General features: G+C 60.8%; 1 protein-coding gene across 8 annotated transcripts; it reads left to right on the top strand.

Annotated features, from left to right (window-relative positions):
* Positions 1-4,102: 4,102 nt before the first annotated feature.
* Positions 4,103-17,109, top strand: SLC25A29 (solute carrier family 25 member 29). Of its 8 annotated transcripts, XM_070514317.1 has the most exons (6): positions 4,103-4,437; positions 9,929-9,972; positions 12,833-12,903; positions 13,635-13,787; positions 14,797-14,880; positions 15,202-17,109. In XM_070514317.1, the coding sequence occupies exons 4-6, from the start codon at positions 13,692-13,694 to the stop codon at positions 15,958-15,960; spliced, it is 939 nt and encodes a 312-aa protein (XP_070370418.1). In that variant the 5' UTR covers positions 4,103-4,437; positions 9,929-9,972; positions 12,833-12,903; positions 13,635-13,691; the 3' UTR covers positions 15,961-17,109. The 8 variants fall into 8 exon arrangements, with proteins under 8 accessions (XP_070370418.1, XP_044630252.1, XP_014710051.1 ...); XM_044774317.2 differs by lacking the exon at positions 12,833-12,903; XM_014854565.3 differs by lacking the exon at positions 13,635-13,787.
* Positions 17,110-17,738: the final 629 nt, after the last annotated feature.

Genomic DNA, 17,738 nt, shown 5'->3' with positions numbered 1-17,738 from the left:
CCCCTTTCCGGCCTCTCCCCAGCTCCTTCTGACCACGGGGACTGCGGCCGAGCATGGAGGAACCTTGCTGCTGATAGTTCTGAGTCTAAAAATACATTTTGGAAAGATTTATAACCCAGAACCTCCACCCGCATTGCCTCTTTTTCACAGACCACATGTCCCTGGAGAAGCGTGAGGCTGTCGGCCAGCAAGGCCCCCGCCTCACGTGGGCTGAATTGGAGGTGGGGCTGGGGGGTACAAACTCGCTTCCATTTGATTGACTTGGCTGGCAGAGCATATTGTAGTAACATCTATTTTTCACTAAATGTACAATAATTAATGGTCGACTTCCCACCCAGGGCCTGTCACCTTCCTGCTCTGGCCACACAGTGATTCTGTCAGCCCGCACATTTATTGAGCACCTACTGTGTGCCAGGCCCTGTTTAGTGTTAGTAAAGAAGACAGGGCAGGTCCCTGCCTCAGTGGAGAGAGGCGACAAATGTCACTCTAGGAGCTGAAAGAGAGCAGGGCATGGGGACATGGTGGGGGCTCTCTACCCAACACAGGGAAGGCCAGTCAAGCCCCATTTGAGGAAGTGAGAATTGAGCAAGAACCTGATGTTTCGTGCAAGGCTGAGTGGGAGAGCTTCACAGGCAGGGGGAGCAGCCAGTGCAAAGGCCCTGAGGTAGGAATGAGCTTGGAGTATGAGGCTGCCACCAGGTCACCTCGGGCTCAGAGGTTGTGAACTTAGGTTTCATTCCAAGCAAGGGAGGAGCCAGTTGACAGCTCCGCCCTCCCCACCGGTCTTTGCCCAGGAGCTTTGGAACCTGCAATGGGAGCTGCCATCCTAGAACTACACGCCCCTGGCCCCCAGGCCCACCCCCCCACACACAGCCTCACTCCCCAGAAGGTCTACACAGCTGCTTCCTCAGCCCACCCCACCCGACTCACCCTGAGCTCCAGCCTTGCTCCCCACCCTACCCCAGGTCCAGGCAGCCTCCTGTCACTGAATTCAACACATTCCAGGGCGGGGACAACAGAGGTGACTTTCTTTTGTTTTTTACCTGTGGGGGGTTTCTAATTTTTCCACACTGAACTTGTCTTGTGTAAGAAATTACAAAACATGCACAAAATCAAAACTCCCCCACGCACTTCTCAGCGACCTGGCTTGATCCCTGGTCCCATGTGAACCGCCTCCCCCCCGCCCAATCCTGTCCTCCCACTGCTGTGGCCTTGGGCCCCAGCTGCCCTTAAAGGAGGGGGGTCTGAGAAAAGCCCTCAGGGCGGCCTCCCAGGAAGGGGCGGGGCCTGGGGCTCTGCGGCACATGAGGAGTTTGAAAAAGCACATTCTGTGCTGTAATTTTATCCTCAGGAAATGAACTAGAACAGACTCAGACCCGACTGCTGAGGCAGTGCAGGCTCCGAGACATGGGCGTCACGTACGCATTTACTGGGCCATGACTTCTCTCTGGTCCTCCCCAGTTGCCCTGGGAGCCCCCGGGGGTCAGGGCGGTGTGTCTGCCTTGTCCCCACACCAGGCACAGATGCTCAGTCACCAGCTGTGCACCACCGGAGGGTGGCATCCCGGGCAGCAGGGAAAGGCACGTCTCTTCAGGGAGAGGTGCTTTTCAGGAGAGATGTGGTTTTTCAGTTTTGAAACTCGGAAGCACACGTGACCCCATGTCCCCCGGGGCCTGCCTTCACCCCTTCCTCACTGTCCCCCCCCCCCCCCCCCCCCCGCCCAATGCTGATTCGAGCAGGCCTTGGCATGAACAGGACAGAGCCTGGACCTACCCTCCGGGTGCTCCCGGTGGGAGGTCGCCCCCTGGCACCCACAGTCCCAGGCCTCCGTGGCAGACCAGCGCCAGAGCCCACCCCTCCACTGCTCCCCACACACTGGACCTTTGTCCCCAAACCGAAACCCCAGCCTGAACACTGGCTCCCCCAAAGTGGCCCCCCTTAGACGCTCTCCCTGCAGGACGCACAGCTAGAGGCCTCACGCCTCCCCTCCTCCCCAGCCCACTGCTGCCCCCACGGACCTCCATCAGCTCTCTCATCTGCATCCCTGCAGGGGCTGCCCAAATGCGCGGCCCCCTTCCAAGAAGCTCTCTGAGGCTCCACTACCGAGTGCCGTGTCTGAGGCTGCTGGTCCCCCTCCCGAGGACCCCCAGGGAGTCAGGGCTCAGCAACCTGCTCCAAGCATGGCAGTAACTTAAAGCACCTGCCTTCTCTTAAAAACAAAACAAAGCGGATGGTCCTTGTCCCCTCATCAATTGCCCCATAGTAATTTTCTGACTTACCACCCTGTTGAGGTACTTTCCTCTCAAACTTCCAAAAACAGGGGTGGAAGCTGTAGGCATTTGTCCTTCACCTCCCGAGGCCTCGGCAGCCCAGGGACACCCCATTCCTAGCAGTGAGTAACTCGGAGGTGCGTTGTCCAGTCTAATCGCCATGGCCTGGGTGGGGTGCCTCCAGCCACCTAATTATCCCCACAGTCAACGCCTGCCCCTGTTTGGGGTCTGGGCTTCTCCTGGGCCCCCTGCTACTGCTTCTCTGACTCCTGTGCCATTCTCCCACCACCCCACCTGCCTCCTCAAGGCCTGAGCTGCGTCAGTGGCTGGCGATATTCAAACCCAGGCCTCCAGACCCCTAGTTCAGGGCCCACTAGCCATCACGAGCACTGGACTAGGAGTCAGCAGACCTGGGGTTGGGTCTCCGCTTAGTGAACGTTGTATTTCAATTCTAGGAAAAATAAAGGGAAACCACACATGATGGCTGGATTCGCGGGGGGGCCTCTGTATCACCGTGTTTCTACTTACATCTGCCTGACCTATATCCCCTGGCACCAAATAGCTATAATCTTTCAAATCTGTCTACGAGATACACACCCAGGTAATCCTCATCATGATTTCAGAAACGTAAAATGAGAAATAAAGAACTGTGTGATCTGGAACCCAGACCCGGCAGAGGGAGGTCACCACCGCAGGACCGTGAAGAAGGAAGTTGGCCCCGGCCGGACGGTGTTACCCGACTGTCACTGCGAAGGAGAAAGCATCTGGCCGAGCCCAGCCCCAACTGGACGGGCCGGACTTCACGAGGCGCTGGGGAAGGAGGGCAGGGCAATTCGCTGACCCGGACCCCCACACCCCAGGGACGGGCCCCTCGCCACTGTCAATCTCAGGGACTCTCCTGGGGGGCGGCTGCTTACCCCTCCTCCTCCCGCCGCCCAGCCACCCACGGTGACCAGAGCCGAGCACACTCCCTCCCCTCCGCCCGGCTCGCCCCGTCCCCAGGCCCCCTCCAGGGCCGCGGCCCCGGCGCCCGCCTCTCGGCCACACAGCGCCCTAGCCGCCGCCGAGGGACGCGCCGCGGTGGGGCCTGTGCCGCCCCGTCCAGGAACCTCCCCTGCGACCCCGCGGTGCCGGCCCTGCCTCGGCCCCACGGCCCCCTTCGTTTTCCAGTCCGCTCCCCGCCTCCCGGAACGCCGGAGCGCTCAGACCCTGAGACCCCGCGTGGCAGGCCGGGCGGCCAGGAGCCCCAGAGGACACCCAGGGTGGGCGCGCAGGCGGGACGCGCCCAGGCCGCCCGAGGAGTATGACAACTAGTTGTGCCCGAGCCTGCAGGCCTTGTGGGTCCCGGCGCTCCCCGCCGCTATCGAGGGAGTATCCCCATTATACAGGCGAGGACGCTGAGGTTCAGCGGCGGGGCGGGGGTTTGGGATCGGAATCCAGGTCCCAGGTCCCAGGTCCCAGGTCCCAGGTCCCGGGCCCAGTCCGGAGCGGGCACACCACCCAACCCTGCCTCCCGCCCAGCTGGCCCTCATCGCGCACGCCGGGAGACTCCCGGGCCGCGCAGGCCGCGATCAGGCCATGGGCTCCCCGGCCCGGCCCCTCCAGCCCGCCGCGGCGCCCACCCGCTGGCTCTCCCGGCAGGCCGGCGCGGGCGGGCGCAAGAAGCACACTCTTTGTCTGCGGTGCCCCTGCGCCTGCCCCGCCCGCCCGTCGGTCCCCCATCCCCCGGGCACGCCCAGCCAATGAGGGGCGGCGGCGGCGCGCAGGCCCCGGGGTGTTGTCCGCGCCTCGCCCGCCCATTGGCTGAGCTCCGGGCCCCGCCCGAGCCCGGCAGGCCGGCCCGAGGGGCGGGGCGTGCGGCCCGAGGTGAGGGACCACCGGCGGCAGGCTCACTGCCGGCAGGGCGAGCGAGCCGCCAGCGAAGGACGCGTGCGGGGCGAGGAGCCGCGCGCTGAGCTGCCGCCGCCGCCGCCGCCCCCGACCCCGGCCCGCCCCGGGCTCCGCGCCAGGAGGCGGCGGCCAGGCCGAGTCCCAGCCCGGCGAGCCCGGGGGGACCTCGACGGCACCCAGCCCGGGAAGGGGCCGGAGAGGGAGAAGGACGAGGACGAAGGGCGGCTCGCCGGGGCCCCGGCAATGGCGCTCGACTTCCTGGCTGGATGCGCTGGGGGTAAGGAGGCGGGAGGGTCCGGCCGGGGCGCGCCCGGGGACCAGGGGCGCCGGGCGCACGGATCTCGGGGGCCGAAACGAGGCGTCCGGGGAGGGAGGCCAGCACCCCCGCGAGCGCTCGGCCCAGTGGCCTTCCCTCTGGCTGCGGTTTCCTCGTCTGTAAAATGGGGATCACAAACCTCTCGTCTCACGGGGCTCTCGTGGGCGTGGATTGACATCAGGCCCGAGGGCGCCTAGCGCACTGCTGGCGAGGGCGAGTGTCAATTTTAAGTCCTTCGGGCACGTTCGGACGGGAAGTCTGGGGCCCTGGGGCAGCACCGTGGCTTGGCGGAGACCGGGACTGCCAGGAGGATGCCCCCCGTGTGCCATCCTCGCCCCAGGCTGGCGGACGCAGAGGCCCCGGCACATCTTTCCCACCCCTTCCCCCCTCCCCAGCCCACCCTCACCCGGAGCAAGGTCCCCTCTCCTGTAGCCAGGTCCCCTCTCCTGCAGCCGTCTAGGCAGGGTTGGGGCTACCGGACGACCCCCTAGCGGGCTCACCTGGAGGGCACTAAAAGGCACTGGCGGGACCCCAGGTTGGACCCCAGGCGCCGAGTCACGCTTTGGCAAGCCGCCCCCTCCCTACGCGGTTCAGTGAGCTGCTGGGGGGGCCCCGACTCCACCTGGGTGGCCGAGTGCGCCTGACACGCCGCGTGGGCCAGCCCTTGGGCTCACGCGTGGGCATCACCCGCGTGGGGCACCTTCACCTAGGCCAGGCCACGACGCTGGGGGCCTCCCCAACCCCGTGTCCCCGGGAAGGCGGGAGTCAGTGTGCAGTCCTGCCTCTACTGTAGCCGACCCGTGACCGTGACCGTGGGCGTGGACGTCGGGCAGGGCACTTCCTTGTCTGTCCTTTCGTTTCTCTGCTTTTACGTGGACAGTTAATTTATTCAACAGGTATTAACTGGGAGCCAGGTTTGGCTGTCAGGGCTTCTGAGATGAGCTCACTGACGTGGCAGGTCCTGCCTCACCCAGAGGGCTGGCTGGGTGTCCCCAGGCCTGGTCCAGCTCCCACGTGGGGCCCGCCTCTCCTCCAGCACCTGCCCTTGCTTTTGCTCTTCATCTGCTTGGATCTGGCTCCAGTAAAGCCATCAGCTACCTGCCAGCGGGGGGCACCCTGGAGGAAGAGGAGAGAGCAGCAGTGGCACACCCTGCGTGAGCTTCCTGCTCTGGACAAGAGGAGGGTGGTGGAGAAGGGAGTGTGCCAGGGAAGTCATGTGTGTGACGGGACTTAAGAACTCCCCAGACAGTTACCCAATCAGGCCCCAGGAAACTGCGGGCTGGAGCTTCCCGGAGGGGGAGAAACCTCAGAGCTTTGGGTAAATCAGTAGAGCGTTTCTCCCGAGCCCAGGGTGGCAGAGGAGACAGGAGGGGTGGCCCTCTGTGGATCCAGCTTTCAACACCTCCCCGCCCCCACCCGGCTCTCTGCTCTTCCCATCCCCTGGAGCCTGCCACCATGCCTGCTGGCTCCTCCTGGGCCCCAGACCCTCCTCTGCCCACCTCCAGAGGTTGCTGGGTCCCTGGGCCAGTGTCCCTTTCCAGCTTCTTGGTGAGTGTGGCTTCTTTTCCCACGGAGCCAGGTTGCCTTCTGTATTCGCCCAGGCGTCCTGGGAGCCGTGGGGTTTGGGGTAGAATACTCATCCTAAGGCCAGGCCTACGTAGAGAGCCCCCAGCCACAGGTGTTCAGTCACTCTGGGCTCTTGCTCACACAGGGCCCTGTCTGGAATGCCTTCTGCCCATCCGCACCACGCCCACCTGGGGAGATCCTGTCCAGGCCCCAGGGTTGGGGCGAGGCCAGGGTCCAGCACCCTGCCGAGCTGGAGGTGCAATCGCCCTCCATCGTCCATACGTCCGCCCCTCGCTGCCCCACCTGGCTGCAAGTCTGGGGCGCGTCGTACCCACCTACTTCTCCATTGTGTTAGCAGGGATGGGAGGGGACAGAGGGTCGTCAGCCCCCAACGCGGGGACCCTCTCTTGGTCTTATTTGACCCGGGAGAAACCTAGGCCCTGAGAAGTGGACAGACTAGTACGAGTGGCGTCGTATTGTGCACTCCTCCAACTGGGCGGGGGTGGGGCGGGGCGGGGGCTGGCCTCTCCCCTTCCCCCAGCCTCTGGGGCCTATGGGCCGGCCCATGGCACAGCGACCAGATTGTGTCCCAGGCCTGCCTTCCGGGCCCCTGGCACGGCCTAGCCAGTGCAGAGAGGCCGTCCAAGAACCATGCGAAGGCGGCACCCCAACCTTGGGGCCTGACCCCCAGAGGCCCCGGGCTGGTTCCTTCGGGTTTGGGCTCCTCAAGGCCTGGAGGCTCAGGGCAGAGGATGGCTGTGCTTCTTTTGGGGCCTGCGGTCGCTCTTGATTCACATTCCCAGGAGGGAGGAGGGTACCTCACCTCTGATTGGATGAATATGGGTCGCGTGTTCAACCTCGCCCTCGGGGAGGCGGGGCGGAGCCTTGATTGACAGCAGCCCCCGAGGCCTTGTGTGGTGGAAGGGTCGCTGCGCTCCCCAGCAGGGGTCAGTCCCAAGTCCTGAGCCCGCGTAGACCCTGGGCTCTGGATGCGGTCTCCCTGCCGCAGGCATGGAGAGGAGGAGCTGCAGAGAGAAGCTCACCGGTGGGCCGGGGACCCCGTGTCGGGAGGATGGGTCAGTCATCCTGCTGTCCCCTCCTACCACCCCTGCTGCCAGGTGCCTCCAGGACAGTGGTCCGCCCTCCTGCCGTGGAGGGTCACAGGATGTGGGTGCCCCTGAGAGCCCAGCGTATGTAGGGTGTTGGGTGCTTGCTCTGGAATTGGGACACAGGGGCCCCTTCTGCGTAACTGGAGGTCTCAGTGTCCTCTCAGGGAGATGGCAGTGCTTCCTGGCTCTCAAGGTGACTGTGAGGTTAAAGGATAATAAGGTTTTGGGCGCCTGGAGGCCCTGACGAGGCAAGAACCACAGCCCACTCTGTTTCTGTGGATGGGAATGTTCTGGGTGAGGGGGACCTGGCCCCTTGCCTGAGGGCACTGAAGCAAGTGGAGGGAGAAAGGGAGAATGCAAATGCCTGCCCTTGGAGTCCTTGTGTAGGGCCTCCCAACAGAGGCTGGAGGGCGAGGCTCTGCCCCTCCCGTCCCAGAGGCTGACGGAGGCTATGGCTGGCACTCGGGCAAGCCTGGGCCAGAGGCAGGACCGTCCACCCACAGGAAGGGAACCTCCAGCGCTTCCAGCATATGCTTCTCGGGGACCCCACAGCAGGGCCTGGCTGCCGGCGGCATGGAGGGCTGGGGGGGTCCCACAGTTGGAGAGAGAAGGAAGGGGAAGCAGCACACCCCAGGCAAAGGTTAGGTTTCCAAAACCTAAGAAAAACCAGTTACAGCCCAAGAACAGAGGTTCTGGAACTAGGATTTTCAAATTGAGAAAATTCAAAATGTGAAATGAAAAAGAAGGTGGGTCTCAAAGGACAGAAACAAAGCATGTCTCAGAAGACCGGAAACACAGACAGGGGCTCTCGAGGGAAAAGACGGGCCTGGGGGGATCTTTTCATCCCCCTGTGAGTGTGAGGGGTTCCCGAAGGAGAAAAAGCCCTGCAGACGATGAATGTGGAGAATACACAATAGTGGAAATTTCCTCAGATCAGAAAAAGGCGAATCTGCAGAATGAAAGAGCTGGAAGAATTCCAGGCAGCATTATTTTAAAGAAAAAAGACACACCCTTGGCATCACCTGGTGACATTCCTGAAAGTTACAGATAAAATTTCAGAGGCTTCTCGACAGAACAAATAAATTATAGACAAAGGAGAAGAAACCTACTGTCAGCGGATTTCTCATCCGCAAGTGGCCCTGGAAGCCAGAAGATTCTGGGACACCGCCACCCTAATGACCTGGGCCCGGAACCCTCACCAGAGCACAGAGCTGTTCCCCGACGGCGTAAAAGAAATGGACTTTGCAGATGAGCTGGAATTCAGAGGGCATCCCCGCTATGTTGCACCCAGGAAGGCTCCGTGGAATGGCAGTGGATCGGAATAGAGCCCCCAAGACGGGGGGAGAAATAGTGATTTGCCTGAACCAGCAAAAATGTGGGAAGAAAAAAGTGAAACAAATCATTCACATAAAATAGGATGGAATCATGTCAGATCTCTCTGTTGTTTCGGCAAAATCGGAGACTGCTTCACAGCGGGGTAGAAACCGAAACCCAGCTGTAGGTTGTTCACAGGAACATCTAAAACGAAAGAGAAAGAAAAGGTTGAAAATTAAGAGTTAGACAAAACTATACCAGGCACACATAACCACAAAGAAAGTGGACGGGCAAAGTTAATATCAGACCAAGTGGATTTTAAGGTCCAAAGCATTAAGCAAGATGCAGAGGACATTAAATAAAGATAAAAAATACCATTTGTGAAGAAGCGTAGTAACTCCCACTAACCTTTGGGCATCCACCGCTGTAGTAACCAGTTCTACCGGGGAGGCAGGAGAGATGAGTGGTTAAGGAGGAGGGCGCCAGGGCCAGAAGGTCTGGGTTCGAATCCCGGCTCCACCATTACTAGCTGTGTCGTGTGGACCTATTACTTCTCTGTGCCTCGGTTTCCTCATCTGTAAAATGGGCTAACAGGCCTTTCTTTACAGGTGTATAAGAGGGAGAATTAGGACACATACAAAACTAAGAATAATAACCAGGTAGAAACATTACTGTTTGGTATTCAAGAAACATTAGGTGTTTTAATTATACATAAACACTCGTAGTGATAAAAGGAGAACTTCAAGATGGCCACAGCCTGCTTCTCCTTCCATGAAGCAGGCTAACAGGCTGCCTGATCCACAGGGATGTTTACAAGCCGCACAGCACGCAGCGCCCTGAGAAGCGTCTGTGAGCCTTTTTGGAGGGGTGAGCCTTTGTCTTTGGGGGGGCTCGATTCTGACAGGGCTGACCCATAACCACGTATGAGCACAGAGTCACGAGCTGCCTCCCCGAGCCCGAGTTGGCTCTCATGCAGGGAAGGGAGCCGGCAGCCAGCCCCTGCGAGGCGCCAGCTCCTGGGTCGGTGCGTCCCTGGGCTGCCCTGGGGAGGTCAATGCTCACAGCCTGCAGGTGAGGAGAGTGAGGCACAGACACCGAGTCCTTTCTGAGCTCAGCCGGCTGGTAAGTGCCAGAGAGAAAATGAAACTGGGTGAGGGCCAAGCCCCACGGCCAAAACCCCTGAAGCCCCATGCCCACACCGGGGGGCTTCTGGAACACTGGGACCCTCTTAGAAAGAGCACGTGCAGCTCAACGGTGGGTCAAGGAAGAGAGACAGATCCCAGCTTGACTCTGGGGATGTCCCTCTCCCATCCCCCACGCCCGCACCCCCCAGCCATGACTCAAGAGCTCGCGGATGCACTGGGCACACAGCAGGTACATGTCTCCCACATGGTCCTCCCTGCCGCACTGCCCCACACGGTGGTTTCCGAGGCATTCGGGTCACAAGTCCTTTCTTTCCCCAGGTGTGGCCGGCGTGCTGGTGGGACACCCGTTTGACACTGTCAAGGTGAGTTTCTTGTTGCGGCTCTCTCCTGAGGCCCATGGAGGTCAGGCATTGGAGAGAGCCCGGCGGGGCGGCAGCTCGAGGCCTCTTTCCAGTGACCACCTTGGCCACACCTGCAAGGGCTTCCTACAGGTTCTAGAATACAGGTGGGACCAGGGGTCGCTGAGCCGAGTGGGCCTTCCTCGCGGGTTTGCCCCTGCATTTGCCAGCGGGGGCTGAGCTTGGAGTCCACCCTGGGGCCTGGCCGGCTGATGGAGGGGCCGAAGGGCAGGTCTCCCGTCACCCGGAGCAGGGGACACCCACGCTGTTCTTATGCAGAACTCAAGACAGAAAAGCTCAGAGGGAAAATACAGAAAAGTCACAACTTGTCCGTACTTTTCACGGAGCGGTGTCTGTCCCTGTGGAGGAGCTGAGGAGTCAGTGCCCCAGGGCTGCTGAGCACCAGCCAGGTGTCTGGCTCCCACGGGTGGCCGGGGCGGGCACTCTGTTCCTCCTCCGTAAGCCCGGCACCTCGACACTGTCCAGCTCCCCGTCCTCAGCCCCTCAGAACAGGAACCGGGGAAATCCAAGCTTCCAGTTGGAAATTCCCAGCCAGGACTTTCCCCAGTTGTTGCGGTTTTCTGTCCGTAACCAGCCAAGTGGGGACCCTGCCTGCCGGCTTCACCTGGGAGCCAGGGCAAGCTGGGAGCAGCTGGGCACTAGGCCAGACCTTGTGTCCCGCTGTAAACGCTAAAGTCGGCACCTCTTCCTGTTGGGGCGAGGGCACAGCGAGGGCGAGGGCCTCTTCCCCAGCTGGGTTTGAGGTCACTTCCTTCCCGTCTCCTCTTTCTTTAGGAACTCAGGTGCCCTCTGACCAAGAAAAGCATTTCCTCCAGCACAGGCTTCAGGGCCGACCTTAAAAAGTTCTGTCCTTGGGCCTGGTGCAGGTTCAGGCCCCCCTGCCGGCTGGACCTGCTGAGTGACAGTGGGCCAGTCACCTTACTTCTGGGCCCAGACATTCTCAGCTGCAAAATGAATGGATGGGCAAGACGACCGAGGCCCTGGAGGTGCCTGGCGCCCCACAGGAGAGTGTGTTGGTGAAATGCTGGTGCTGTAGAGCACGGCTCTCCTCCCAGGTCACTGTAGGCCAGTTTGTGGAGGAGGTGGAAGGGCCACACGGCAGCCCCCAAGTTCCCTGCACAGGCCGTGAGGGAGCCAGTCCACACAACTGCCCGGCCTTGCCCAGCTGGCCACCCATGAGGCCTGCCCACAGTCTGGAGCGGCCCAGGACAGCCTGGCAGTGTCCACGTTACACTGTGTCTCTATCTTGTGGTCATGTGTTGTTAATGCCTCTTGAAGCTGCCCAGCCAAGAAATGCCTGGATTCACCTCCTCAGCCCAGCTTTCCCGAGGCCTCTCTGGGCTGTGACTCGGCCCAGGCCTGGCCAGGCCTTCTGCAGCTCCCACTGGCCCCCTCGGTCAGTCCCCACCGGGCTGGGGAGCACTTTGCCTGGTGCCTCCACCTCCCTCTGAGCTCCCGAGCCCTGACCAGCAGCCCCTCAGTAATTCGGCTGCAGGAGTCTCTCCACCCCACCGGGTTCCTGCCCCCTGGCCCCCTTCCCTGGAGGGTGGTCTTTGAGGAAATCCATTTGTGACCATTTTTTTTTTGCCACTGTGGCCCACTGGCATCACATCTGGGCAAACCCATCTTAAAAAGCCAAGTTTTTTATTATGAAGGGGGGGAAACCCGCCCCCTCTAGTCATCGCTGTCACTCAACTCTGTGACCCCTCTTGTCCCGCCCATGGCCTCACACGACTGCGCTGTGCTGAGTGTGGAGCACACACATTTGGTTTAATTTAATGCTGTATTGCCAATGGTCTTATTTTTTTACTGGCTGTTTTCCATTATAAAAGTTAAACATTCTCATTAAAAGAAAATTGGGAAATAGAGAAACGCAAATTCTTTCCTTCCACCAGACACATGCGTTTTCACATTTTTTGCATTCCCTTCAGAATCCCCCTGCACCACTGCCCCCGTCGGCATGCAGTATTTTTTAAATGTGTTTTAATCATCAGATACATACACATTTTTTTTTGTTGGCTTTCTACTACAAAAGTAATGTAGGTTGTAAAAAAAATTGTAACCATAATAGAGACATACTAACAAGAAAAAAAACACTCCTTCATATAGGCTTTCCCCCACCCTTGCTAATGATTCTAGTGAAAAACAGAAATGCACACAGACCCAAAGTATTCCTTGCTTTTGGCAAAAGTGGGGTCTACTTCCTAGCTCTGCGGTTGTTGTTGTTTTAATTGAAATTTAACTCATGTGGAAGATGCCCACGTGCTAAGTATAAAATCTGTGCATGGTCCTGAAGCACACGCCTGGGAAGAGGCGGGACAAGGCCAGCCCCCGAGGCCCCGGCTCCCTACGGAACTCCCCCTCCCCTCCTCCAGCCGCCCACCGTCCTAAGTTCTGACAACGTGGTCCATTTTGCCTTTGCTCGAACCTCACCTAATGGGACCTGTGCTCCGGAACATGTGAGGGGACACCGTGTTCCGTGTCAGTCCACACTGCCTCATGGCCGGGACATTTGCGGGTCATTCCTCCAGGCCCTGGGGACCAAAATTTGAGTCGAAAATTTGGTTTTCCTCTGTTGTGCTCAAAACTGAAGCCCCAGTCCTCAGACACCGCCTTCACTCGTGTTTCTGGACGAAGGTAGTCTTCAGTCCTGCTTCAAGGGACACGACAGTGATCAGGGACACTGAGTCCGCTGTCCGGGGCGGGGAGGGGTGGGGAGGCCGGGGGCTGGCGGCGGGGCTCCGCGCCTGGACGCGATGTTGAAATGTTGTGTTGTTTTAACGGCCTTTACTTTCTGAGCCAGGGGCGGTCTCCATCCATAGCAAAGTGTAACTTTGTTGTAGATGAGCGTAAGCCTCACCCCGGAGAGCGCTAGTAAGTACAGACCAGGTGAACCCGCTGCTTCTCTTCTCTGTCCCGGCCTGGACCCCACCCCCAGAGTTCCCTCGGAGACCAGCAGGGGACAGGGAGGGTGTGAGGTGATCCTGGGCCCGGCTCAGGTCCTGGGTGGGGGCCCCGGGTGGAGCTGGTCGAGAAAAATCAGCCTCCTCTGGAGCAGCGGGTCTTCATGTTGGGGTCTCCCAGCCCTGTGGGCAGCTGGGAGCCTCGTGGGCTTGTGTGTGAATGACCGCTTTCCAGGGGTGGGTCCATCACTCCACAGACAAGAGCCTGTCACCCCAAAATGGCAAGAACCTCCACGCTAGACATTACAAGACTTGGGCCACCGGGCCACATTTCACCCCCAAACCTGGTCCCCCAGACTGCCAGAGACCAGGGGCTCATCCCAGACCCAGGCGTCAGGAACAAAGGGGAGCGGAGCTCTGGGGTCCCTTGTGGGCATGAAACAGTATCCACCCTGCCGCCTGGGGGACCGAAAATCCCACCCGAGCAGGGGACACATCCTTTCTGCTAATAGCCCTCTTAGTGCCAGTGTCGGGGGCCGCCCGAGGAAGAAAAACGCCCCACCAGAGACCTCGGAACATTGGAGGGAAAATGAAAAACCTTGAATCACAAAAAGAACCTGAGCCAGAGCTCATGGTGGTGATGTTATTCAAGTGCATCGAGTGGGTTTGCTTGTCTCTGAAAATTCACCCCTCCCCTGCCAGGTCCTGGCAGAGCTGGGCAGCCGGGGCGGAAGGGGTGCTGGGGTGAACCGCCACAGGATGCACGCGTCTGTCAGCTGCTTGTCAGAGCAGCGGCTACCAGCTGTTAAGGTCCTCGTGTGCAGAGATGGGACTTTTCTTTACAAGACGATTTCTGTAAGTGCATTTGCCAATAGAAAACCCACCTGTTCTCACCAGCCGGCACCCCCACCCCTGGCCCCGGCCACCACAGCTGCCCATGTCCCCGGAGAGGACAGCTTTGGCTGAGTGGATTGCAAAACATCTCTGAGCCTCGGTCTTCCCATCTTTGAAATGGGAGTGGCCGAACCCCCCTCAGCCAATGATTACTATGTGCAAAGCCCCTCGGGTGCTGCCCGGCACAGAGGGACGCCCGTGCAACTGCAGTGATGATTTCTGAGTCAGAGCTGGGGACCAGCTCCTGAGAATGTGACTTAACCTAACTCACCCCCCACCCCATGATCCGGATTTTGAGTTCAGGATGTGCCTCTCGTTCCACGCTGTGGGGCCTGCGTATCAAGCACAGATAAGCTCTCGGTCAACAAAGAACGCTTTCACAGTAAGAGGTTCTGGACCGCTGGGCTCCAAGGGTGTCTGGGCCTGACCCCCAGGTCCCGCAGTTGCTGATGTGGTCCCCAAGAAGGCTGTCAGCTGCTCTCCTGTCACTGCTTTACTAATTCATGACCACTGTCCTCACAAGGGGCAGAAACCACGCAGGCATCCCTCGGAGCCCGAGGGTGCCTCGCTGCCAGCCCCTGATGCACGGAGTTGCATGATGGGACACTAGAGTGGGGGCCCTTTGGCATCAGCCATGGTTTGCCACCGGGAAGGTGGGGAGCTGCCTCATGCCCCACTGTCAGTGTGCTGTACAGAGATGGTGGGACAAGAGGCGTGGCCTCTACTTGTCTAAGATCTTGGAGGGCCCTGCCTCCTCTGCACCGATGCCCTCCCTGAAAAGGCGCAGACACCCAGCCCCACCCCACCCTGGAATTCCAAAGCCACAGAAAGCTACTTGGCTCCCTGCCTCATGGGTCGGGCCTCAGGCCTCCTGGAGAGGGCCTCCCCTGGCTATCCTGAGCGCTGGGCCACGGGAGCTGGGTGCTCTGGCCCCGGCTTGCCCACCTTTCACTGGGCCCTCTCCTTCCAGGTGCGGCTTCAGGTCCAGAGCATGGAGAAGCCCCAGTACCGAGGGACTTTGCACTGCTTCCAATCCATCATCAGACAGGAGAGCGTGAGTGGCCTAGGCCTGGGGCAGGTGGAGGTGGGGCGGGCAGCCAGCCTCTAGGATGCTGGGGGGTCCCAGAGCACTGAGCTGCGAGAGAAGGTGCCAGGGGGACTCCTGGGTGGATCAGGACTTGAGAGATGGGACGGTGAATGCCCAGGCCTCAAGATTGAGGACTTTAGTGCTACTAGAATTCTGCTTGATCTTTGTGAGCCCCTGGGCTGCGCTGGGTCTGGGGCTGCCGCGGCCACGCACGGAGGGCAAGGGGAGGCGGGCTGGGCGGCCCGGGGCCCCAGGCAGGAGGCACCTGACGCCTCTTTGCTCCGCCAGGTGCTGGGCCTGTACAAGGGCCTGGGCTCGCCCCTCATGGGGCTCACCTTCATCAACGCGCTGGTGTTCGGCGTGCAGGGGAACACCCTCCGGGCCCTGGGCCGCGACTCGCCGCTCAACCAGTTCCTGGCGGGCGCGGCGGCGGGCGCCATCCAGTGCGTCATCTGCTGCCCGATGGAGCTGGCCAAGACGCGGCTGCAGCTGCAGGACGCGGGCCCGGCGCGCACCTACCGGGGCTCGCTGGACTGCCTGGCGCAGATCTACCGGCAGGAGGGGCTGCGCGGCGTCAACCGGGGCATGGCGTCCACGCTGCTGCGCGAGACGCCCAGCTTCGGGGTCTACTTCCTGGCCTACGACGTGCTGACGCGGGCGCTGGGCTGCGAGCCGGAGGACCGCCTGCTGGTGCCCAAGCTGCTGCTGGCGGGCGGCACGTCGGGCATCCTGTCCTGGCTCTCCACCTACCCCGTGGACGTGGTCAAGTCGCGGCTGCAGGCCGACGGGCTGCGGGGCGCCCCGCGCTACCGGGGCATCCTCGACTGCGTGCGCCAGAGCTACCGGGCTGAGGGCTGGCGCGTCTTCACGCGCGGCCTGGCCTCCACGCTGCTGCGCGCCTTCCCCGTCAACGCCGCCACTTTCGCCACCGTCACCGTGGTGCTGACCTACGCGCGGGGCGAGGAGGCCCGGCCCGAGGGCGACGCTCTGCCCGCCGCCCCTGCTGCCCCCGCGGGGCCGGCCCTGGCTCAGCCCTCCAGCCTGTGACGCCCGCCCCCCGGCCCGAGGGGCCCGACCTCCCCAGGGGCCGCTTTCCAGAAATCCAACACAGACAGAAATTGGCCCCCAGCCCATCGCCCTGCCCAGACCCCAGATGCCAGTGGGCTGTGGACTCTGTCAGACCTGGGTTGAATTCCACTCATCACCTGGGTGACCTTGGCCACCAACTTGACCTCCTCAGTTTTCTCAGCTGTGAAATGGGGATCCTCATACCCACACTGTAGTCACGAAGCTCGGAGATGGTGCCGTGCAGCGCCCAGCACTGAACCTGCCACTGTTACTTGGCGTCTTCCAGAAACCCAGCCCTTCCCTGGGATCCCGCGCCACCACCACCACTGGGTCTCTGATGACCCACCAGAGGGCTACCCAGTGACTCACCACCTGCAAACCCTCCACCTGGCAGAGCTCCAGGGACATTTGGCCACCTGTCCAGGCTGTGTTAGGGACAGAGTGGCGGCTTGGGTTGCCCCCTGGTGTCATAGAACTGAGTCCTCTGCCGAAGCACCCCAGCTTCTCCATATGGCACTGCTGGGAACGCCCCTACTACTGCCACTCCCCTGGAGGGTGACCTGGGGACCCACTAAGAAGCCAGGGGACCAGGGGCTGGGGTGGGGGTACAGCACAGGCCAGTGGGAGGAGAGCTCAACCGTCAAACAGGCCGTGGCGAGGGGAAGCCTTTGCACACTCTGGGCCTCAGGCTGCCCGTCTGTAAAATGGGGACGTGGGTCAGCTGGTATCTGGGGCTCTGGCCCACTCCTGGCCATCTCCCCAGAGCCTGGTGTTCTGTGAGGCCTGTCAGTGGGCACACGTGTGGCCGGTTTGGGCCCCTCCAGGCCGAGGGGGCTCTGCCTGCGCTCCAGGGGCTGTCATTAGAAGCTGGTGCTGTGGGGTGAGCTGGGGCAGCCCAGGCACATCCGGTACGGTGTGGCCATGTGGCTGTATGGGGAGGCGAATGGTTTTGCACAGGTTGGAGGTGACCGTGGCCTCCTTTGCCCTGAGTGGGGCTCAGCCTCCTGGGCTATGTAACAAGCTCTCCGGGAGGCAGGCGGTACTCGAGGAAGACAAGACTCACGCCTGTGTACATGGTGTCATTGTACAGAAACCACCGAGGGAATAAAGAATTCTTTGTTTTTTTAACAGGATGGGGTTTCATTTGTAGGTCATAGAGGAAAGGGCTTCGTTCTCCCCCCTCTGGAGTCAGAGGGGCCAGCTTGGTGGTCTGTGTGCCCTCGCGCCCTGGTGGCAGTCCTAGCTGCGTGACCTGCAAGCTCCAGGGTGCATCTAGACCCTCAGTTTCCTCATCTGCAAGATGGGGGTAACGGAGCTGGGGATTAAGTGAGTAAAGCTCACAAACGTGCTGGACCGAGACTCAGCCGTTCAGCAAGTGCTCCTCGGATGTCTGTGGTTGTCCCAGGCTATGCGAGCTCTCTGGGAGTCCCGAAGTGTGGTGGCGGCATGCAGAGGGACACTAGCAGTGGCCAGAAACGACCTCCCGGAGAGGGGGAGTTCTAAGTGGAGCTCCGAAGGGTGAATGGATCTGTCCACCTGAGATTAGACCTAACCCAGCCTAAGAGGTCCGTGAGGGCTTCCTGGAGGAGGCCTCATTTGCCAAAGGAGTGTCTTACTGTCTGCCCACCCCCACTTCCGCTCAGCCTCCTGGAGTCAATCCTGGGCACCCTGAGTCTTCAGCGTGGAGGTTCTTTGCTCCCCAACTGCTGAGCTAGAAAGCACCCCCGACATGCAGGGGAGGGCAGGAGAGAGGCCCC

This window comes from Equus asinus, chromosome 7, assembly GCF_041296235.1.
Source record: "Equus asinus isolate D_3611 breed Donkey chromosome 7, EquAss-T2T_v2, whole genome shotgun sequence".
Classification (NCBI taxonomy): Eukaryota; Metazoa; Chordata; class Mammalia; order Perissodactyla; family Equidae; genus Equus; species Equus asinus.
This window is presented reverse-complemented; position numbering and strand designations above follow the sequence as displayed.